This window comes from Anoplopoma fimbria, chromosome 1 (genome assembly GCF_027596085.1).
Source record: "Anoplopoma fimbria isolate UVic2021 breed Golden Eagle Sablefish chromosome 1, Afim_UVic_2022, whole genome shotgun sequence".
NCBI lineage: Eukaryota > Metazoa > Chordata > Actinopteri > Perciformes > Anoplopomatidae > Anoplopoma > Anoplopoma fimbria.
In genome coordinates, this window is record NC_072449.1 from 17,219,328 (window position 1) to 17,244,155 (window position 24,828).

The following is a 24,828-nucleotide window of genomic DNA, read 5'->3' on the forward strand; positions in this document are numbered from 1 at the left end:
CATATGGCACACACACAAGAGCAAGCAATCTCCTCAGCCATCTGTTTCAACTAATATTATTGTTTTATACCAGAGCCTGCTGAGGTGCATTGAGATATTCTGAGCAAATTCATTCCAATCCTAACAATCAATTTTAGTTTAATGTGCTGTGTGTTCTTGTTATAAAAAATGTTTTCCTCAATAATACCAGATTTATTTGTGAGTTAATTGGGCCTGGTGCTGGATGAAATTATACAAATATGGAGAAGCTTCCACTAGACAAACAGGTAAGCAAATCTCACTCAAATACAATTTCCATTTTTAGTAAGTTTGAGTACCAAAGGAACAAGTTCAGATCCAGAAAGCGCACAACACAAACTGCAATACAATCACACCGGACTTTGGGCTTAAAGTAATACACAAAACTTTTAGAGTCTGTCAGAAATTAAACATATTTTTCTGAGCGAGTGTTAAGACTCACTGAGATGAGTCAAAGCAAAATGAAACAGGACATATATCAGTTCAAAATGTGAGACATGATTCAGAGGTAACTGTTGAGGGAATGAGGCACATATGTCAACCTGTGTTATCTTTTCTATTTTTCTCAGAAAAATAAATCCCTACTTCTTGTCCAATTGAAGGCCTAATTTCCCTCTCCTTAATTATACTTTTCTTTGTTTAAATTTAGTGCCACAACTTTGGTGTATAAGGCCACTTTTCCTCTTCTGTATTCAGGAAGAAAAACTTAATTTGAAAGAAAAATCCAAAGAGGCAGCGTTATAAGTGCTGGTAGTAGTCTACACAAGTCACATTTCCCATCTAATTGCTTGTGCAACCATTACAATCTGAAAAAAATATTGGTATATTGAAAAAAATAATAAAAGCATGTACATTCAAGAAATATTTCAGCTATATCAAATTTCTGTCAAATTCACAAAGCCATCACAGGTTTAGTAGTACAAATATAGAATTTATGCTTTATATGAGATGATCAGATACAACATGTGATTCCCTGAACATTTTGTGTGTGTGTGTGTGTGTGTGTGTGTGTGTGTGTGTGTGTGTGTGTGTGTGTGTGTGTGTGTGTGTGTGTGTGTGTGTGTGTGTGTGTGTGTGTGTGTGTGTGTGTGTGTGTGTGTGTGTGTGTGTGTGTGAGAGAGAGAGATGGAGACAAGGTGAGTTAGTTCTGCTGGATCTGTCACAGACGTGTCTCCCTGTCTGTGCTGTTGTCTGGCGTTTGTTGTGATTGGTCAGAATTCAAAGTCACAAACTCTTCCTTCCTGAGTGCCTCCAGCTCTGTTCCGCCATTGGCCAGATCACCGTGGATGGCATTTCTTTCCTCCTCCCTCAGCTGTCGACCGAGTAGAATGAAGCCCGGGATGCAAATAATGAACGAGATAGTCCGCAGGCCCAGAGTCAGACCCAGGTATGCTATCCTGAGAAGTTAAGATGTTCAACTATAACTGATTGGGTTTATTCTGACAATACACAAGGATAGATGAAATGAGGGAGAGAAATTGCTAAATACGTGTCAGAAACGCTAAATAACAACAATGTACCCACGGATGAACAGACATCTATCACCAGATTATGTTGATAAACTTGATGATTCTCAGGCAAGTTCTGGAGTTATAGGGATCGAGTTATGGATTTTTATAAGGGGACATCAAGGACAATGCTATCGGTTTTACTAAATCTAAATATATTTCTGTGTGTTTTTGTTTGCGTTATGACTCCCAGAGGGAGCATGGATTTAATGCAATGCGGGACAGTGGTCACAAGTTAAAGCTACTGTAACAAAAAGTCAGATGGCAGATGAGTTTACCATCCAGATTTGTATGGTATATTACTCATCCTTTGCATTGCAATCAAATGTATCAGTTAGAAATGAACAGAACTGCCTAACAGGGCAATATCATGGCGCTTATTGGTTATTTTTGTTCAAATCGGTTCTAAATTAAATGTCGTAGGTCTTTGCCACATAACATATTATAACACATAGAATATATAAAAAGTCTGAGCCTAAAGTAGACTGCCTGAAAGTATGATATTAACTTAATCTTACAAATACAGAAAATGAAAGATCCATAAAACTCTGAATGCCATGTGCTGAAAAAGGTTAGCACTACCTGTATGCAGTGGTGTTGTAGATCCTACAGGCTCCTATGCCTCCACACCTTTTCTGACCCCATTTTAGGCATGTGGTGTCAATGATTGCTCCAAAGTAAATCGGTGCTGGGATCCCTGCTGTAAGACCAAAAACATATTTTCACAACCAAATCCCCAAGAATAAAATATGATAGATTCTACTGTTCAAAGCAGTCAGAATAAACAGTCAAGTATGACTGAAACAGCCATTTCTTTATTGTATCTGGTAGTTCAAGTGACAGAAAAGTTTGGAAGAAAGATGGAAACCCATTTACAGAGTTTGCATCTTAACCCTGAACCACTTGAACATGCTTGATGAAGGATATGTTGTGAAGGAGACATACCGAGGGTACGTGTTGCCAGAGCATGGAAACCCAACGCCAAAGATTTTAGCTGTGGTTTGATGCACCTTAATGAAGAGAAATTGCAGACATTTTTCAGGAAATAGCGTAAAAAAATGGTTAGAAAATGTCAATCATACTCTCTAAACAACACTAAACACAACACATTCAAGGTTAACTAATATTTATTTAAGGATTTTAGTCGAAACCGATTTTAGTCAAACCAATATCTTCCAACAATGCATGTTCAACTATTCCATGCTAAAGGAGCACATTATTGTATTGTACTGAAATTCCAGATTCGAACAGGATCAGCTGATATGGCTTTAGGAGATTGTGTGTGTTTAAAAGTGTTTCTTTTACGCCATACTATGACTTTTGAATGGCATTTTTATTACACACTTTACTATGACGTTTTCATGAAATACTATGCCATGACTTTATTTTATTAAAATTTTTATGGCATACTGTACTAGGTGATTTTTTTATGACATACTATTGCCTTTATTCCAGGAGATTTAGAGCGAGAGCTGGCAAAGAGAGAGGTGGTGACACGCAGCAAAGGGCCACAGGTTGGAATCAAACCAGGGCGTACATGGTGTTTTACCAGGTGAGCCGGAGGTCGCAATGTAGACTGACTTCTTATGACATTTTTGTAACATACTGACTTACATTTTTTTATGACATTTTTTAATATGACGTATTATACAAAAACTCTTTCATGAATTTTTAAATAACATACAGTATGTTGTAAAAATAATGAATAAAAAAATGTCATAGTATAGAAAATACTATGAGATTTTTAATAACATTTGGTAAGATATGATACTATGACTTTTTCCATGACATACTATTCTATGACATTTTAATTATGTTTTTATGACATACTATACATTAACACATTTATTATTTTTTTAACATACAGTACGTCAACATATAGTACAGTACGATACTGTGACTATTTTATAATTTTTTAAAAGCATACTATACTATGACTTTTTATTACATATTTTATACTACGAACTCTTAATGACATTTTTTATGACTATACTATGACTTCATCATGAAATTTATTTACTGTTGATGTTTACTGATAATATTAGGCTACTAAATTGTAATAACCTGCCCAAGGGCAATAGTCGAAAATTAGCTCTCTAGCTAACTCTGTCTCATTTACATTGAGGTGGAAACTGAAATGTTGACTGATGTGCACTATCCCTGGTGAATAGATGAATAAAAGTTAATGACATTTTCTACCTTTTATGACATTTCTTATGAAAGACTATACTATCATGTTATTTATTATGAAATGTCTTATTTTTTCTACATGCTATACTATGACTTTTTTTTAAAAACTTTTTTAGACATACTATTTTATGACTTTTTATACTTTGTGATTACTTTTATTGACATGCCATACTATGACCTTTTTCAACATACTAAACTATGACTTTTTTCGACATGCTATACTCTGACTTTTTCGTAATACTATACTATGACTTCTTCATGACTTTTTTATGACTTTTATTCGACATGCTATGCTATGATTTATTTTGACAGGCTATATTATGACTTTTTTCGACATGCTATACTATAACTTTTTTATGACTTTTTTGACATACTATACAATTACTTTTTTCAACATACTATACTATGACTTTTTATAAAGTTTTTTCGACATGCTAAACTATGACCTTTCGCATCATAATATACTATGACTTCATGACTTTTTTCGACATACTATACTATGACTTTTTATCATGCTATACTATGACTTTTTTGTGATTTTTTTTCAACATGCTATACTATGCCTTTTTTACATGCTATACTATGAGTTTTTCTATATAATGCCTTTTTATAAAAAAAAATTAAATTGCAATAGTAAGACTTTTTTATGACTTCTTTCAACATACTATACTATGACTTTTTTATGATTTTTTTCAACATGCAATAGTATGACTTTTTATGACTTCTTTCAACATACTATACTTTTCGACCTCCCTTACTATGACTTTTTTTAGTCCTTTTTTCAACATAATATACTATGACTTTTCAACATGCAAAAGGAAGCGGGGGGATTCAGTTGAATGCAGCAGAGTTTGAGATGATCACTGCACACGGCTGGCCACCCAGCAAAACCTGCTAGACCAAACGACAACAAACTTCCCCAGGGAGGAGAGCCGAGATGGAAGCTAAGCCAATCCAGTGATGATCTATGGTTACTCCACTACCCAGCCTACTCCTGGCTGTTTAATGTCCCGTCGCAAAAAAAAAAAGACTTAAGTCTAACCCAGCAACGGTAGGATTGTAACTGTTATGATCTCGTCTTTACAGAGACCTGGCATCCTTGTTTCATGCCAGCTGCAGTGGCAGACAGCAGGACTCTGTGTATACTTTACGATGCTTTGTGCTCAAACGTAATCAAAATTGATGGTCAATGTTTTCCTGATGTCAAATTTTAGTGCTGATATGTTGATTTTCGTTGCTGCTGTTAAAATTCCTTATGATGCAAATTGAAAAAAATGCATTACAGGAAGGCAATATTTTGTTGTTTATGTTTTTCTTGTGTTGCATCCGTGTTGTATAATGACAATAAATAATCTTGAATCTTTTGGTCTTAATGACTTTTTTTTTAAATACTATACTATGACTTTTTTTAAGTGCTACTGACTGTTTCGACATGCTATACTATGACTTTTTTCGACATACCATACTATGACTTTTCATAAATTTTTTCGACTTGCAATAGTATGACTTTTTGATGATTTTTTTCGACTTACTATACTATGACTTTTTTCAACATACTATACTATGACTTTTTATAAATGTTGTCGACAAGCAATAGTATGACTTTTTTAACATGCTATACTATGACTATGACTTTTTTTCGACATGCTATGACATGACTTTTTTTGACATTCAATACTATGACTGTTTCGACATGCTATACTATGACTTTTTTCGACATACTATACTATGACTTTTTATAAATTTTTTCGACAAGCAATAGTATGAGAGCAAGGTAGTTTCCAATCAGACATGGTTCATTTTTTGATACCCAGCTTTTTTTCGGCATCGATGTGTCCTTGGGCAAGACACTTAACCCCAATGTTGCATCTATACGAAGGCTTTTTATTTTGCCATCGGTGTGGACTGGATTGAATGAATGTTAGTTAGAGTCTGATGGTGGCACCTTGCATGGTAGCCTGTCATCAGTTTGAATGGGTGAATGATATGTAATATACTACTGACTGTAAGTCGCTTTTGGATAAAAGCGTCTGCTAAATGACTGTAATGTAATGTAATGTAATGTATGACTTTTTATTAAAAATTTTGACAAGCAATAGTATGACTTTTTGATGATATTTTTTGTCATACTATACTATGACTTTTTTAACATACAATACTGTTACTTTTTTATGACTTTTTTCGACATGCTATACTATGACTTTTTTTTTGAACATGCTATTACTATTACTTTTTTATTTTTTGACATGCAATACTATGACTTTTTTATTTTTTCGACATACTATACTATGACTTTTTTTTTTACATTCAATACTATGACTTTTTCAACATGCTATACTATGACTTTTTTTAAACATACAATACTGTTACTTTTTATAATTTTTTTCGACATACAATACTATGACTTTTTTTGAACATGCTATTCTATTACATGCTATACTTTTTTGACATGCTATACTATGACTTTTTTACAACATACTATACTATGACTTTTTTTTTTTACATTTTACTATGACTTTTTCAACATGCTATACTGTGACTTTTTTCGACATACTATACTATGACTTTTTTTTTACATTCAATACTATGACTTTTTCAACATGCTGTACTGTGACTTTATTATGACTTATTTCGACATGCAATACTATGACTTTTTTTAAGACTTTTTTTGAACATGCTATTCTATGACTTTTTTGACATACTATACTATGACTTTTTATACATTTTTTTGACATGCGATAGTATGACTTTTTGATGATTTCTTTCGACATACTATACTATGACTTTTTTTAACATGCTATGCTATGACTTTTTTTCGACCTACTATACTATGACTTTTTTAACATGCTATGCTATGACTGTTTCGACATGCTATACTATGACTTTCTTTGACATACAATACTTTTTCGATTGTCTATACTATTACTTTTACATTACTTTTGTGACATACTATACTATGACCTTTTATGACTTTTTTTGAACATACTATACTATGACCTTTTCATTCTGCTAACCTCACTGAATTGTAGCTTTTAGAATAACTCAACAGGGTGTGTTTTGTTCGTAGGAATCAATGCTTGTATCGCAGCTAATATTACCAATGCTCTCAGGAGCATAAAAGTTATTAATTACTGTAGGGAAATGTGCTCTCACTATTAAATCAGCAAGTCAAAAAGACCACAGATGCTCTTTCTACTTTCCAGTCTGTAACTCAACCATTTCCATGAAGTCACGCAAAGACACACACATAATGTACCCATTGCCAATAACAGTAAGTCAGCCATGAATTGCCCAAATCATGTCTCAGAATGCTTTGATTGCTAAAATGATTAATTTCTGGAAATATGCAAGCAATAATCAGTAGAGGTAGGGTATGCACAAATAAAGTAAATTAATGTAAGATTACTTTTTTTTCAAAGAAACTGAATCAAGTTAAAGATTATAAGAGATAAATAAGAGAAATGCTATCGACTGTCACTGAAGAACTCTAACTAAATAAACATAACTACAAATATGGGCCATACTAAGTGGAATGCTAGTTAGCAACATTTGCTAGCTATAAAAGAGCATCTGAAATCAGCACTGACTAACACAGCTCCAAAGGATCCATCATCAATGCCCAAATTAAAATTGATTTAACAAGGGGTAGAATTGGGGAAAAATCCTCAGAGACTAAATGGACATGATGGCATTAAAGCTAACATGACCATTTGTAGCAGTGTGATTGATTGTAATGTAGTAACTTTAAAGTCCATTTTCATTACAGTATTTTTTATATTTAAATCTGACCTGATGAGAATCATGTAGCCTGGTGTGCCACCAAGGGAGATGATAAAGGAAGTGACGACAGAGAGACCCAGGAAGTACGGGAACATCCTGTCACAGTCGTCCTTGTGAGGGCACTGACCTGTACTGGCCGTAAAATTACCAGCCACACCAACACAGCTACAGTTAGAGAAGACCTGGAGAGACACGCATAGTCGCACACACATGACCATCTATAGCAGAGAATAGACACACATATGCACGTACTGTATATTAACAAACACTCATATATGTGGCTAACATTAAAGACAACATGGCTCCTTTGATAGTACTCACATAATCTACTAAAAGATTATGGGATCTCATTGATAAGAAAATTAAATAACTCAAAAGAAAATATGTCACTTGTAAACAACAAATGCCACACATAACATTTAGCTTAAGGTTTGTACCAATATTTTGGACCTGCAAAAGTCGTGCTATCCAGCATGCACAAAACTATAGTATCTAATACAATAGTATTGTGTGGCTCAGTGGTAGAGCAGGGTTGTCCTTCAATCAGAGGATTGGCGGTTCAATGTCCTTGGGCAGGACACTTTACTCCAATTGGCCCACGCAGGCTATGCCACTAGTGTATGAATGGTTATGAATGGTTGGATAGTCCAGATGGGCAGGTTGCACCTTGCATGGTAGCCCATGCAATCAGTGTATGAATTGGTGAATGACGACATGTGGTGTTAAAGCGCTTTGAGTGGTCGGAAGTAAAGCGCTCTACAAGTACAGTCCATTTACCATTTTAATACCAGAAATAAATGTTACATTGTGTAATATTTCTTATATTTTGAGTACCTTGTCAACTTACTGTGTTTTTCCCTGAGCCAGCAGAGGTGCTGCAGCCAGCAAGACAGGGAGAAACATATGTGATTCCATTCCCTCCACAGACGGGGTCCCAATCACTCGTTGAACAAAAACAGTCTGAGTTGCAGGCTGCGAATGCTGAGTGTTTGTCATAAGATGTCCTATCCATGCTGGAAAGAATAGAGTGAGAGAAAAGTACACATGAGGGAAAATCATTTAATATGCCATTACATACCTGTATATGATCAACTTTAGTCCAAATTCTAAATCTTAGTTTAATTTTTACACACCTTACTTGGTATTCATAATTGTACTGTGAAGTACTGAATTTGGAATAATAATTTAATTTGAAAACAGAAACCCCAACACACCATGTGATTTTCTGTGACTCACCTGTTGTATGAAAGTGTCACACCGGCTACCATGGCATTTTCGCAGCTCATTGCAAAGAAGAACAGCGACAGGATGTAACCGATCAGAGATGTGCCAAAGGCAAACCTGGCTGCCCCCATGATGTTCAGCTTAAACCTCTTCATCAGTAGACCTCCAGAAAACATCCCCAGGGCCACAGCTGGGATATTGATTACACCTAAGATTAAGAGTGATAGCAAAACACAAGAGCAATATTATCTGAAATGAAATGTGGCTTCAAAAGTTTCATCTGGATTGGAAAAAGACAGACAATATAATTTGATATAGTCTCAAAGATCACACTTGCTTATACCGAGAGGGGTTAAATAAGACTTCATGAATTCCAAGTTGCCTTGATCAAAAAATAGCCGCCCTTTTTATATTTTCAGTCTCTTCTTTTGTGCCTTAATTTAACATCAATGTGAGGACATGCTCTTTTATCTACACACATGTAATTTGCTCTGGTCACTAATATTTCATTCTCTTTCATTTGCAGCCGGTCTATTCAGTGCAGGCATCTCCTTTGATGAGACCACATGTAGAGACTTTCATCTTGTGTTATCAGCGTCATTAGATATTTCATTGTATATGCAAACCACTCTTCATATCCACTAACCTCACTTCTCTGCAGCTTCTGCGGTTAGTAGACTGAATTACAGACCGGACCCAGTCCTCCATTCTTTAATGATATCCCCTTTTCATCTGTCTTTTTCTGCTTCACTCAGCAAATGCAAAATAACATAAATTAACTAGGAACACAATGCTGACCTGTACTTAAGTTGAAAACCGCATGAATTTGGAATTATAAACATGTTAAATATGTAAGCTTCACAGTGTATGTTGTTAACATACTTAAAACCTGATGAAGGTCTACGTACCAAAACGGTACTAAAATATATTTATACGCAAGTGAAGAAGACAGTGTGCGGTGGAGTTTTTTGTTCTATATTGTCTACCTAAGGTATTCTTCTATGCACCTGTCGTCCTACTGGAGTGCAAAAAGTTTTGCTCTTTTTAACATACTTAACACGAAAATTTATTTGAGTTAACTAGGCACATCGAAGAGCTCTTTCTCCAATACAAAGTTATCCAAGCAGAAAAGACTTCCCTGGGTCTGTTATGTGCCGATTTTCCATGTTGTAATACACAAATAATTGATGTGACACAGGGCACATGTGCCATACCCATGAGAAAGTTGGCCTTTGAGGCAGACTGCCTGAAGTGCTGCTCGATAAACTTGGGCTTGTAGGTGACCATGCCGATGAGAGAGTTCAGCTGGATGACTGTCACACACAGGTAGATCAAATACACAGGGTGTCCCAGCAGAGTTCGCAGGGTTGGAATAAAGTCTGTAGAGGGATAAAAATATGAGTTTAAAAACACCTGTCCAAAAGTAAATATGCAATATCCCTATTTAATAGTGACTACCGACTGTTAAAATCTCTGATTACTGCTATTATATAAAGTTTGCCTTTCTGTCAACATGAATTAGTAGGAAGTGAAGGAGTATTAATTAAGCCAATACGTGTAGAACTTGAAAACATCAGTGTCAATAAAAACACTATGCCCGCTACAGTATGTGTGACTTTAAATTTAAAGGTAACCCATGGAGTTTTGGGGCACTAGGAACAATGTTTTTATGAGTGGGTCTGCATTCTGTTTGTATTGTGCGTGTTCAAGCACATGGTCGTCACAATTCACACACTTCTGTTGGTTTCACACTATTCCACTGATAGACAGTTGCTAGCGGTAACGCTTCAACAAACCTGGTAATGCGCCAGTGAACAAGACTCTAATTTGGCTTTGCAATTGTTGTAGATTTTTGATGCGATTATATCAATATTGTGAATTATTGTGATGGCAAACACTTGTCTTTGTAGATAAATTAAACAATCAAAAACATTTTATTCAACTGCTCTTTAAGGGGCTTTACACTTATATCCAATCCAACAATATATACCATTGTTTTAAAGTGCTGAACTTTTATTCTTTATACGATTCTGATGTTTTTTCTGAATAGCCCTCCAGAGAACAAAGTTTTTCAGCTCTGACAAGTATTAACATTTTACACTTATTGTTAAATGACTACAAACGTCTAAATCCATCCTTACCTTTGGCCATCTCTATGAAAGTAGTATTTTCGTCTGCGGGATACTTGTGTTTCAGAAGAGAGGGGTCTTTAATGAAACTTGTCTGCTCTGGCGTGCATTTCTCTGGGCCCTGGGGCCTGGATATGGGTATTGAGCGGGGCAGAAACCAGAATGGGATAGCAGAGAACAGGGTGATGACCCCAGCTATGAGGTAGCCCAGCCACCAGGCCCCCACCCAGCGAGAATCTGATGGGGTGATGGTGATGGTTTCTGTGTTGGGGGTGAAGATGATGAAATGTAATCAATTTTCAGTGATACACATATGGACAAACACAGATCCTGTATGGTTTATTGGGACAATTTTATACTATGATATGCATTTTTGTTTATACTTTCTTTGAAGGCTTTCTAAAGCTTACTGAACTATCACTAATTGATTGGATATCAAAATGAAAGGATGCAAAGATGAAGCAAATCAGGGAAGATTTGCCCATAAGGCACAACTGAGTTCATCAGAACAGCCCTAACAACCAGTAATCACCCTTATCATAGTTACCATTTTCTGAAACAAAAAGCCCAACATGGAATTGTGTTGTCGGTACTCATCTGTTTCATTTGAGCAGCAATGAACAGTCATCCTTTATGGCCGTAACTTATTTAATATACCTATTTTTATAACCAGGGAATTTTAATTAATTGGTTTATTAACTGGTCTTCTGACATGACAATCAGGCATTCTTTCCTCTGAGGCTCCTTTTCTTCCTTCTTTTTTTATTTTACTATCTGTTGCTGGTTACACCCCCTTTCCCTGTGTTTCTCTCTCTACTTTCCCCTTCTATTCTTTCTTCAGTTCATTTCTTTGACTACTTTTCTATTTGTCTGTCTTGGTTCTCCTTCTCCCCCTGCTGCACTCTATTTGATTGTAGCCTATCACTGGGCTTTGTCCTTCTTATCCCCCACCATACCTTGTTCATTAGCTAATTGATGCTAATCCTGTACACCTGTTCTGGGTCTGTGAGCCATACATATACTGCCTGTTATCCACCTGTAATTATATCAGATTTTATCATGTTCGAGTTTTATGAATGAAAAGGTCTTTGTTCAGAGCAGACATTTTGATCTGTAATGGTTGGAAAAGTTCAGGTTTTACAAATTACATTACCCATGACTGTTCTATTTAAGTGTCCCAGCAAGTCCTGACAGTGAGACAGCATGCAATATACCAGGACCCTGAAAATATTCAGTCATCATTCATTTTATTACTTATACCTGTGCTTTTCATCCTGTGACAACTGTATTCCTCGAAAAATAACTTTTAATTTTTGGCCTTCAGAGAATTCTACTTACACTAAAATCATATCTGAATTATTTTATTGTATATGTCTGAGTCGTGACCCCATTACAGGTTTTAGAGTTGACAAGTTGTTCACTGATAAATATATCTATTAAAAGGTAGGTAATTATGATACAAACAGTCAGCCAATTCACATAATGGTGTGGCCTTAAAATATTTAGACATGTATTTCTGTTTAAACTCACCCAGTTTTACAAATCCAATGTCCACATAGATTTTGGCACAAAGGGAGCCTAACAGGTAGCCAAACACAGGTCCAACCACTGAAATGGTCTGCACACAGCCTAGGATATGGTAAACACACCAGTAGAGAAACACAACACACAAACTGTTTAGGATTCTAGCTATATGTATTAACAACTGAGACACTGTAGATAGTATAAACATTTACTACCAATTGTACAGACATATTGTTATGTATGTTTTAAACCTGCTTTAATGCCTCATTTGCTTGAGAGAGATTTGCTAAGTAAGCATGTTCTTCTACAGTTATACTGATTTGCAATTGTAGAACACTCAAGGGATTTAATGCCTTGCTAATATCTGAGCAAAACACCACTGCATATGGCAGGGCTTTCAGCAAACAAGGCATTATTGTGAGATACTGTTTTGTGCCCCGAAGAAGGCTGTGCTGGCTACTTCACATGAGGGCTGCAATAACCATGAAATATGCATATTTGCTTTCTTTTTACTCTGAAATTGCCATCCTTTGCCTTATTTGATTTGCTACCAAAGAGCACATTTGTTCACAGTGTTATGGACTGCTCAGCACTCCAAACATTATTATGCCTTTTAAAGCTTTTTAGTACTTGAGTAGCAGCAATAATAAAAAGAAGCAGTACTCTTGTATCAAGAATTGTCACCTTTGTATCAGAGTAATAAAAGAGCTGATGTGACACTAATACCACACTACTGGGCTCCTTTAGACTGAGAATGCATTTTGCCTTGAGCGTTTCAGCAGTGTGCTGTGGTGCTGACTGACACTGAAAATATGCTTTGTCTATGAAACTATTGTAAAATATCTTATGACACCAAGTAAGGCCTTTCCAAAAATTGTTGCATAGAAATTTAAGTAGTGTTCAACTTACATCAGGTTGCTTCTCTACAGAGCCCCTGTGAACTGCTTATTTTTGATGGAGGTATAAACACTTTTTTGAAATTACTTGTCTGGATCATGTGCATGGAATATAATCAATGATAGAGTGTGTTTACTTTTTAAGTATATATCTGCCACTGGGTGGGATATTCCTTACCAACATATAGCGCGGCATTCTCCTCAGTAGCAAAATCATCAATATAAGAGATCCCAAGAGGCTGAACAGGCGTCTCTCCAATCCCCCGCAAGACATTTCCCAGGAGCACATAGATCCACATAGACAGGTTGGAGTCACCCTCACAACCTGGGGGAACAGATGGGTGCAATCTCAGACATATTCACTTGTCTACACTAGTGTTTATGTGTAAAAGTGCTCACCTGTGGCTGGCACTTGAGGTAGTTTGCCACCTTGAGTCAGGTCTGAGCCCACCGGACAGGGTGAGGGGTTTAATGTTGAGTTCACTACCCACCGCACCGATGTCTCGAATTCATAGCTGTACACAAAACACGTAGGGAACTGTTAAAATACAGAGGACAAAGATGAAATAAAAAAATATCATGATTACTTGGTTATAGGAAACAATTCGTGAATCTTTCTGGAAGTAAATTTGACAAGTAAATGTTTGTAAGGAAGTTCCCGCTGAAAAAAAATCAAAGCCATCCTGAAGCATCTTCATTTAAGACTCATTGGAACAGCAATATGTTTAACCTGGTGTAGTCTGAACCAGTAACAGTGCTATACATGTGCAGTAATATATTATGGAAAAATAATGGTGGAATTTGTGTATCTTATCTCAGACTTTATAAATAAATAGTAAAATGTAAAATAGTCAGACTAAATTTGATGTTGTATTGATAAAAATCATCTGGAACAATAGTGTGCCCTAAAAACATTAATTGTTGTGCACCATAAGTATTGGATGTTCATGTGGTGTCAATGAGACTTTATCTAACTGTTAAGCAAGTTTTTTAATTAGATTTTTACAAGGCTATGAATCACATCAACAACAAATCAAAATTGCCACAGATTAACAAATGTGCTATGTAGCTCCAGAGCAGCTTTTATAGATGTGTTCGAAACTCAAGCATTACTTGTATTGAATCAAAATTAATTCATAGGCTTTTTGTTTATTTTAATACATTTAAAAATAAAAAGGTATCTGAGAATGAGTCTATAGTTGAAGTCATACAACAACCAGGCCCATTGGCTCTTTTAAACTCACCGTCCGATGATGAAGTGAGGCAGAGCGATAATGAAGGTGCCAATGGACATCAGTACACAACCCACTGCAATGATCTTTGGCCGATGGAGCTTGGCCCCAAAGTAACTGACGAAAGCTATCACCAACAGGTTACCTGGGAGAATATCAGAAATGTACTAGTGCTACTTTTCTCCACATGATGAAGAAAGAGCAGGAGTTATTTTCTCTTTGTACCTTAGCCAGAATAATATTCATTACATACTGCACATACATATCATTACAACAGTATACGCAAACATTTTGATGTGCCTATTAAGAAAGACTTCTGCACTACATGAAAAGTACCAGGTGGAAACTGACTATAAATGTTGTATATGTAGTTTGAAAGACAGATGAGGTTGTGTTCTCACACGTGATGCATTATCTCCATGCTCCAAGAGATTTTTATTATCTAAAGCATGTAGCAGCAAACATGGCTGATGGCATAACAATTAAGAAATGCAAATGCAATGCAAATCACACATGGCAATCACTGTTTTGTCACCCTTTAATTGCATTTTGTCTATTATTAGTGACATGGAAACTTCATTGTATAAACAAGATGGAAAACTGGCCTAGAAAGATAAGCGTAAGCCATGCAACTTGACCTTCTTTTATTGTAAAGGCTTATTTGACGGGATGACGTCAAACCCTCAACAATCCGTTGTCGTGTATGTGAGAGATGGATAGAGAGCAAAATTGAGACATTTTCAATTAATTATGAGCAAAATGTGCATCTGTAACCTTGGTGTATAAAACAATCTTAGCAGTGCTTTTATCTTACATAGTATTCTATGTTAGAGCGTCATTAGCTTATATACTGTGAGTTTTCCCAAGTGAAATAGAATATTTGAGCAGTGTACAATTACAAGTTGAGTTCTAAATCAAATCCTTCACATTTATTTTGACCGCTAAAAAGTGGTTGTGCCTAGAATGTAGCTCAATATGGAGCCCAACACTCAACTCCCTTGTCTCTAAAAGTTGCAGATTGAATCGATTTGTAAAATACCTTTGCTTATTTTGATAAATAGGCACACAATATGGCCAGGGATAAAAATATATTTAGAATTTTCTGTGCTCATCATCTGTGCAGGATCAATCGTTAGCACTTTACTCTTCTTTTCCTACTTTTTTATTCTTTATTTCTCTCTTCTCATCCTTTGTCTTTTATCCACTCTGCTCTCCTCTCTTGTTTCTTGCGCTTTCCTCTCCCTTTTTCTCCCCTCTTTACACTGCTCTGCCTTTATGTTACCCTGGCAACGGTCTTATAGAAAAAGCTTGTTGCCTAGGCCACACAAGAGAAGCAGCTTTCACAGGAGATGGCGAGATACGGAAGGAAAGAGATCCGGGGTATTCAACTCTGACTGCACTGGAGGTGTTGTCCTAACCTTTTCTGTCCATCATATACACTCAATTTCCATCAGAGTAACAGCAGTCTGCACACTCCGCTATAATGTTATTGAATAAAGATGTAAATTCTTCTTCACTACTATTGTGTCACCATGGTCCGAAACCGCCTCCCTGACAGCAAAATCACAGAAATGGAATGGCTGACACTGGATAACCATTTTTTGTCTTGTATGAATCATGTCTCAGGGTCTCATCTTGCTCTTCAAGGTTGGTTTTATTCATAACCGAGAAAAGACACTTTAGTTGAATAGATTTATCCTTACATAACTGATCTAGAAACTGGTCAGGGGACAATCTGGAAACTCACTTTTGCTGAATGTTATCAAGATTTTCACAGTGTTAAGAGGAACCACAGGTTGCATACAGTATGTGCAGAAGTTGTGGTACATATACAGAAGTGATGCAAGCCAGATTTACTCACTAGCTATACCTTCACAAGGTATGGTGAAGGTTGGTTGGTTTGGTCCAATAATTTAAGTCCAACTTTAGTTCTGATATCACACTACTGGTCCTGTGAATCAGTTATTACAACATGTTGTAGTTAATAAGTGGATAATATAATAATAATAATGTGATTATTGATTATAATCTGATGCTTGCGTGAAAAAAAAAAAATCTTATTCCATGTATTCTTCTTCCTTCTTCCGCCTATATTTTCCACAATGCAACTAAACAGTTGATTCCAGATTTGTGTGTGTTATGCTTGTAGCAACTGATGTAGCCTTGAGCTGCTAGCCTCAAGCAGAGATGAGAAACAGGCTAACAGAGGTCTGGCAACTCCAGTTTTTCTTTATAATTTTCATCGCTTGAGAATTTTCCTAATTTCCAGTTGGACCAGGTTTGACATAGCTCCCTGCAGACACAGTTTCAAAATCCCATATCTTTTGCATTTCTGAACAGCAATTTCTTGTTACTTATAAGCAAACATATATATGGATATATATAGTATCTGGGATGAGACAAAATTGGCTGATAATATTCCGCTTTACCAACATATCAGTCAATACGCTCTGATAAGGAAAATTGCCTTGTATCCATTTTTTGTTGTGTTGCCTTTTTGCATCTACCTAAGTTTGTATTGAAAAGATTATGTGTCCCTCAGATAATTTGTAACTAGTGTGGGAAAAAAATATTTGTATATACTGTATGTCTGCACAGTTCGTGTTGCACTTACAAAACTAATAATTTTTAGTATTGCATTATGGGTCTGACTGATTGAAGCTGATTTACATGCATTTTAAATGCCAGCTGATATCCCATTTTACTATAACATAGACAAGTTATTGCATAACAAAACCCTACAAATTCTAGTGTCTGACTGACCACAGCAAAGAGAGAGCTTGGATTCATTGATGTCCCTGCTCGACACGATGACTCACTATGCACACACATGTACACACACACGCTGCTCTGTCCTCATCTTGGAAGCCTGATGAATCCTTTATCTGCAGTTTGAATACCTCAGTGACCCATTCATATTTCCGTCCCAAAGACAGAAAGAGAGAAGGGAGGGGAGCCAATGAAACGGAGGCTGCGAACAGAACAACAAAATAACAACAGTGACTGGCAGGTCTACTCACCTATCTCGAAGCTCCCGTCAATGACACCTATTAGGTAACTGGGGATGTCAAAGCGCCTTTCCAGCTGAGTTATTGTGCTCTTCATGTAGCTCCCCGACAGAGCCTTTGAAAAATAGGCAAATGACAAAGCCACCAGAAACATCTGGTAGAAGAGAGTGTGATGAGAAAAAAAGAGAGAAAGGGGAAAAAAGAAAGTGAATTTACATTAATATGCACAGGAGAATGAAAATACATACAATGAAGTGTTTCAACCTAATTGTCACTAAAAACAATTTACTTGATTGAATGATGTTCACACTTGTGTTTTCTCCACTTGGAACAAACAAAAAAAGAAGCACTTGTGTGATATCATTACAGTTGCTACAATGCATGATTCCAGCTCATTAACCTACTGTCACTGCATGGTCGACTGTTCAGCTGATTAGCAAATGCCAGAATCACAGCAATAATGAGGTTTAGATGGGTTAATGCTTGAAGAGTGGGATGAGAGGGTAGGAGATGAACACAAAGTGTAGGTCAGATAGCATGGACTGCCAACAATGAGAGAATAACTGGCTTATATTTGTGTGAAGACAGCCAGATAGACAAATGAATTAGCAGTGGGGCTAAATAGATGTTCCTCATAATAAAATAAGTCAAAACCATGCATGACAACAAAAAGGAAAAGTGACAGGCAGCTCAAACTTTGCAACCAATAGCTGAAAAAGTTCATCTTGATTGTTTTAAATTGTGCTATAATGAGACTTTAAAGCTGTGAGCCACCTTAAACAGTGACTGGGACCAGATCATCATTTCTCACAGAGATATGATCAAAGGCAATCTAACAAACTCAATAAATAAATAAACAAACACACAAATTCAGTTTCCTTATTAACTTCAAAGTAGTCCCAAAATCTAGAGCAAAACAGACTATAAATATTCTACACTTTGAGAGATATTGAGTAGTTGTTTTTTTACCCAGAACATTTTTTAATTCCTTTCAAACCTAAACGAATTATTCCTTAAAGGGTTGTGATCTACTTAAACAAACATAATGGCATTTTTATCGGCACAGTGCTTGATTCCACTAATTTCCTAAAACTGCTATCATGGAGTTTAAAGACAAAACAGTAATATGGAGAATATGATTGCTAGGCACCTCACCAAGGCCAACCACAGTTCCACTGCTCGATTTTGTGGAAAAGTTTTGAAGGTGGTGATTGTAGATTGAAACATTTTTGATTCAAGAACAAAATTCAGTGGAGCCCTAAAAAAAGGAATAAAGTATTTATTATGATGATTTTATGATGATTTTAAATGTCTGAAAAGCATCCTTGAGAACTTTGAAAAGCACTCTATAAATAAAATGTATTATTATTATTATTATTATTATTATTATTATTATTATTATTATTATTATTATTATTATTATTATTATTATTATTATTATCATCCCCATCTTTCCTTCTTTATCCTCTGTTTGTTATGTGGCTTCATGTTGCATTTGTATGCTTTGTGATGTTTACGATTTTGGTGTGTAAACAGGTTAACACAACTTCCTGGCACATATTTAGAAAATAATCAAGTTGAATTTGCCCATGCTTTCCTAAGTAGTAGAGAAATGTTTGGTTTATAGCATACATAAGTAACTGTGTCATAGAACAAATGCATATAGAGCTCAAATCATCATGCAGATTTTCTGTTTAGGTATTTCTTTTTCAAAATATATAACAAAAAGCACAAAGCAAAATGTCCATACATATAATTTATTATAGATATGTAAAAGTTCGAATTCAAGTCTTCAAAGCACCTTTTTTAACATGCTTATTTATGCAACAAGCGCTCCAACAACAAACACGCACACACAGACACACAAGAGCCACCTTAACATTCCTAGCATAACATTAAAGCAATTGGGGAATGACAATCCAAAATATTCAATTGTTTTAATCTGTTTATTTTTCAAGACTAACAAACTGTAGCTAGACAATAATAAGGCCAATTAAATTATAGCTGGATGGATGTAGGATAATATTAGATAAGCAACTGTTTTTTATCATTTCCAGTCTAAAACTGGCCAGGTTCTAAACAATGCTTATGGGGAACCTACAAAATGTGACCTTGTAAAAAATAAATTAAAAAAACTTCAAATAACTTTTAAAGTATTAACTTGAAAAAATGCAATAAAGGCTCTTATGTAAACAATAAGGGTAGTTTGTCACTTCAGCCTGTGCAGGTTTATGCATTTGTAGTCTGCAGATGGCCACACAACTCTCTTTATTTGACTTATGCTTTCTTGTTTCTCTTACTCCTCCTCATTGACTCTCATTCCACTTCATATAAGTACTTGCTCCTTTTTTACCAATGTGCCTTTAACAAAGGGAGAATAAAAGCCGTTTTACCGTTGTGTATAGAGATAGACTAATCTCTTTCAGTCTTCCTGAATGCTTGTAAATAAGTAATGGTTTGTGGCCGTGGTCATGGTTCTTGTACTGCATCCCATCCCCTTACTGAGCATTCAGTACTGACATGAGAAAAGCAGCGCACATGAGAGTCACATTACGCAAACGATCAGGCAAAGACACACCATGGTCGTAGACAGAACAAGGGCTGGTAGTATTAACCTATAACATATCACAAAAAAATGCTCAAAAAGTGCAGATAATCAGTTTGACCTTTTGAACATTTAGTGGTAGTTGAATTAGAGGCAGCTGACTATGCTACCAGCGCTTATAAAACCACATTAACAAAGTTACAGAGGGAAAGAGAAGCAATGGGTAGAAGTCTATTCAGCATGTATGTCAAAAGTTGTGTGATAATCAGGAATTTGCTGTAAAAACTTGTACATCCTTATACAAAGATACCATTTACATGATATGATGGGATCAGTGCAAACAGACCTCTGTTGAGATCATGCTCATCACATGTGCATTTCCTGGGGGGATTAACGTGCAAGCATGCATGCATACAGTAAATACTTTCCTTATTGAGTAAATCATGAGCAATGAATTAACTTCCTTTATAACATCTTGCTCATTTGGGGATTTGCAACAATGCTTTGCATTGTGAGATTTTCATTCTGTTATTTTAATTGGTGTTTAGCAAGTGCCAAATAAGCAGTGGCCTCATTGTGATCAAAGGTCATTGAAAACAGGTTCACAGTACGTGTGTTAGAAAAACTTAACAAAGCCTCCTTCTGACCTGCGACCCGCTTTTCTACTTAGCTCATTGATGTCACACATCTTTTACGCTCAGACTAACATCATGAGTCTAACGCACACACACACAGTTTTCTGTTATTTGTAGCAGTGTGTACATTTTTTTTTAAAATAATGTATTATACAATGCATAACATGATTCGAAAGTGTTTAGGGAGTTCTGAGATGGTATTTGAAGCAAGAAAATAATGAGAAAAAAATGGGACATTGTTCCAAAGTTCTGTCTTATTGATGGAATCAACAAAAACGCTGAAAATAACACAGAGCACAGGATTAGAGTCCATGCCATGTCCCACCCAGCCGGTCAGAGAATCAAACAATTCTGAGAAGAAATACAATCCTGTCCTGCCACTGCAGTCTGTATTATCATAAGCTGCTTGAACACCATTGTCTCACATCACTTTCATGTAGGGGGAGCAACAAGATTGTCTGATCCATTTTTTTTTAGAAGGTTGTTTGAGGTTGGAGAAAGAAAATAGAAAAAGGAAAAGCCTGAGGTGGTCTAATTATAACAATATGATATTCACTGATGTTCTGCCTTATTTTCTTAGAAAGAAACGTTGATCATTGTCGTCACATTTTGGCACAATGGCACCAAGAGGACAAAAGAGTAACATTATTGTAAAAAAGGGTTTTGAGGGTCTTTATCTATACATGACGTCTGCTTCAAGAACACAAAGAAATCAGCTTTTGTTTTTACTTTAACTTGATAAAATGATAAGATGAAAAAGCTTTGGTGTGGTGTAGCCTGTTGATGTAGTTCAAATAGGGATGACAGTCAGACAGAGCCCAATAGTATTCTGTTCAGCTATGTTTATGACAGTAAGCTACTGGCATGCATTAAAGTTACAGTTGACTCTTACCACTTTCTTCATGTGCTTAACCTTACAGATTGATATTGAACAAATATTTTAAACTTTTCAAGGTCAAAATATTGAATATCATGTGATATGATCAACGGCCCAGAACAGCTTCTAAATGAACCTTGTTTTGTCAATTACTAAAAGCCAATATGAATGGCAAATCTTTGAAGTGCTAAGAACAACCGAGCAAACTCCATCTTCTGTTTAAGATCCTGTGATACGACAGAAAGATCCAGAGCAGCAACTACATTAGGCCTACCTCTCACCTTGAAGTTAGATTGTTTTGTTGTCTGCTATTCCAAGCTCAAAAATGAACTCAGATTTGATTATGTCTTTGACAAAGAACAATAAAGGATAGTGGATCCTCAGAGAGTAAAAAGTAAGAAAGAAAGCATCAGTACTGTTCAGTCTTCCAGAATTAATTTGTTAGAAGGAAAGCCTTTCCATAAAAGTGGCAACAAGATAAGTGGGAATAAACGGGTTTCCTGTTAACAAACAATAGTGCAGCAGTGTGGTGGAAAACTTATTGCAAAGTCATAATAACTTATACAGTATGTGTATTTTTATTGTTTAGAAATAAAACAACTTGCTGGCAGTAAAATGACTGTTTAGAGTTAAATGTTTAGGTGGCACCCATCTTAGCATTTAAAAAACGTAGCTTTTCCAGCTAGTGAGAAATTACCTGTGTGTGTCCTAAACTATCAACAGGCAACATCGGTCAAAAGCACAGGAGCCACATAAATACCATTAGCATGTAAGGTGAGCATATATGTACAGAAGGCCACTCAGTCTGCATTTTACATTAGTAATGTCAGCAGAACCTATGAAAACCCAGACATAGTGCCTGATATATTTGCCAGATGCATACTGCCAGATGTGCTACATTAGTGTTATCCTTGTATGAGACAGTGTAAAAGTAGAATCATGATTAATTTCCTCTGGCATCCTACAAATGCCTGTGTATAATTAAGGTAGAGTGGTTAAAAACTATCTGGTTAAAAACAACAGCATCCCTCACGGTAACACACATCATCTTTGTGGAAGTGACTGTTTGAGCTGTAATTTGGTTATTTACTTAGTAGAGGTGTCTACACACAGAGATGCATTCAAGCGCACATACTAAGAGAGCATGTGACCCCTTTGCAGCACACACACACACACACACACACACACACACACACACACACACACACACACACACACACACACACACACACACACACACACACCATCTACGAGAAAATTTGGGTCAACTGGAACACCTTTATCCTAGAAATGTTAACTTGTGTACCTTTAGGCTGTTACTGGGAGACGAGCGTGGTTCTCTGGCCCCTGCGTCACTGCGTCCGTTGCCCTGTGTGCGTCCTTTCTCAGCTCCCACTTCCATCATTTAGAAACGTCTCTGTGTCTCCTTTGCAGAATTCCCCCACGTAATGCAATTTATTGGCACCGCTGCATGCAACCCTGCAAATGGATAATTCAAGCATGTGACCCCTTCTCATCGTTTGCACACAAACAGCTATCAGCCAGCAGAGGGGAGACTGACACACAAACAATAGTCCCTGTATGCGTTCGAGAGATCTTAAGACTTAAATCTGACTAAACATTGTAATGACACATGTGACGTGTGCATTTTTTTAGAACAAAAGGTCTTAATTTACTGTTAATTATTTTAAGCCGGAACTCTGAGATAACATTCCTACATATCACAAACAACAACATGCTTTGTTGTATCGTTCGGCCGGTAACTGACAGCATGTGACCAAACGCTATGAAGCAAAAACCAGGCTTGTGAAGTGTGGTAATACCAATAAACCTAAAATCAACTTAAGAGGATATTTGATTTACTTTAAGATTAATATCCAGACGGAAACTACTCACCATCAATGTTGAAAGGGTGAAAACGTGTCTGAATCTCAACATTACTGACAGCACTGCTGCTTCATATATGCTCTCATGTTCACTCTATTGTCAGTGATCTGCCCACGCCATGTGAGTTGGTATGGAGGAAATGGATGTCACTGATGACTTACTGGCTGCTATTTATGTACATCTGTTAATAACGCTATCGGATTACAAAACGTGGTTATACTGCTCAGGTTCACCAAGCACAGTTCTGATGCAGAGTAAACATGGTACCATTTTAACTAAGCTGGGCTCGTTTTTTTTTGCAACCTCCACTACCTTTCAACATCTTTTTTTAACTGAACATGTGTTAGTGATGTGTGGAATACATGTGCTCGACTTGTGTATGGTATATATAGAGATATATATCAGAGGTATAATGTAAAGAAATATATACATAAGGGACAGAGTTCCATTGTTTGCCACATGGCTGTAGACAGTACATGGCAAAAACGAACAATGTCTGGATAATTTACATTTACCACTTTAACTAACATGGTATTACCGACTTAAGGTGTTGTGCCAATCTGTTCCATAAAGCATTTGCAGCAGGAAATTCCTGAGCCAACCTATGCAGTATCCATGCAGTGCTTCTGAACAGGGCCAAAGCATGATTGTGCCCTCCTCAGCTGATCTGTATTGACATAATGGTCAACAGAGTGGCTCAAATGAACAAAAAAAGAGGCATCATTATATACAGTCACATATGCTAACCATTCAGTTGTTTTATAGCTCCTGTCTAAAGTAAGAGTTGCTGTTGTTTGAACTGTGTTCAACGTTCAGGTTCCTATTCTGATAACCCATGTAAAGTCTTGAAAGCAGCATCAGTGTTTATTAATGTGATCCCCTTTTATGCTACTGTATTTGCCTTATAGACAATAGAGTGAAATATTTTGTTGCAAAGCTATTGTATTTATTGCGGATGCAAAACCAACAGATACTGGTAGCAGCTGCTTCACTGTCAAATGCTTTTATACTTCATACCTTTTGTCTCCTTTCACCTCTTCCCCCACCTCTTCCTTACTGTCCTCTATCTCTCCCTTTCAATAAATACTTTCTTCTAACTCTTCACATTCATTTTTCTTATTTCACGTATTGCCCTCTCCTCCCCCCTCAGTTCGTTTCCAGTAGTCATGTGAAACTGTGAGTGTAATTGCTTAAGGGGACCGGGTTGGTGATTGCTATGCAGCAAAGAACACAACCACATTCCCTTCATCATTTCTGCCAGTGACACTGCATCTAGTACCAAATGTAACATGTTCTAAATTCTCCCTTAATTCTCCCTTTTTCTGTCTTGAAGAACACAGCAACAGGTTTGACCTACTTTCAAGGATTTAGAACA

General features: G+C 36.4%; 1 protein-coding gene across 1 annotated transcript; it reads right to left on the minus strand.

Moving 5' to 3' along the window:
* Positions 1–1,177: 1,177 nt before the first annotated feature.
* LOC129090591 (solute carrier organic anion transporter family member 1C1-like) lies at positions 1,178–22,956 on the minus strand. The gene is made up of 14 exons (XM_054598240.1): positions 22,873–22,956; positions 17,522–17,663; positions 14,514–14,646; positions 13,669–13,784; positions 13,448–13,594; positions 12,380–12,478; positions 10,862–11,110; positions 9,935–10,099; positions 8,733–8,928; positions 8,344–8,509; positions 7,506–7,678; positions 2,472–2,536; positions 2,109–2,226; positions 1,178–1,415 (listed from the first exon to the last, which is right to left on the minus strand). Exons 2-14 carry the CDS (start codon positions 17,661–17,663, stop codon positions 1,178–1,180), a joined length of 2,007 nt encoding a protein of 668 aa, XP_054454215.1. The 5' UTR covers positions 22,873–22,956.
* Between the last annotated feature and the right edge of the window lie 1,872 nt (positions 22,957–24,828).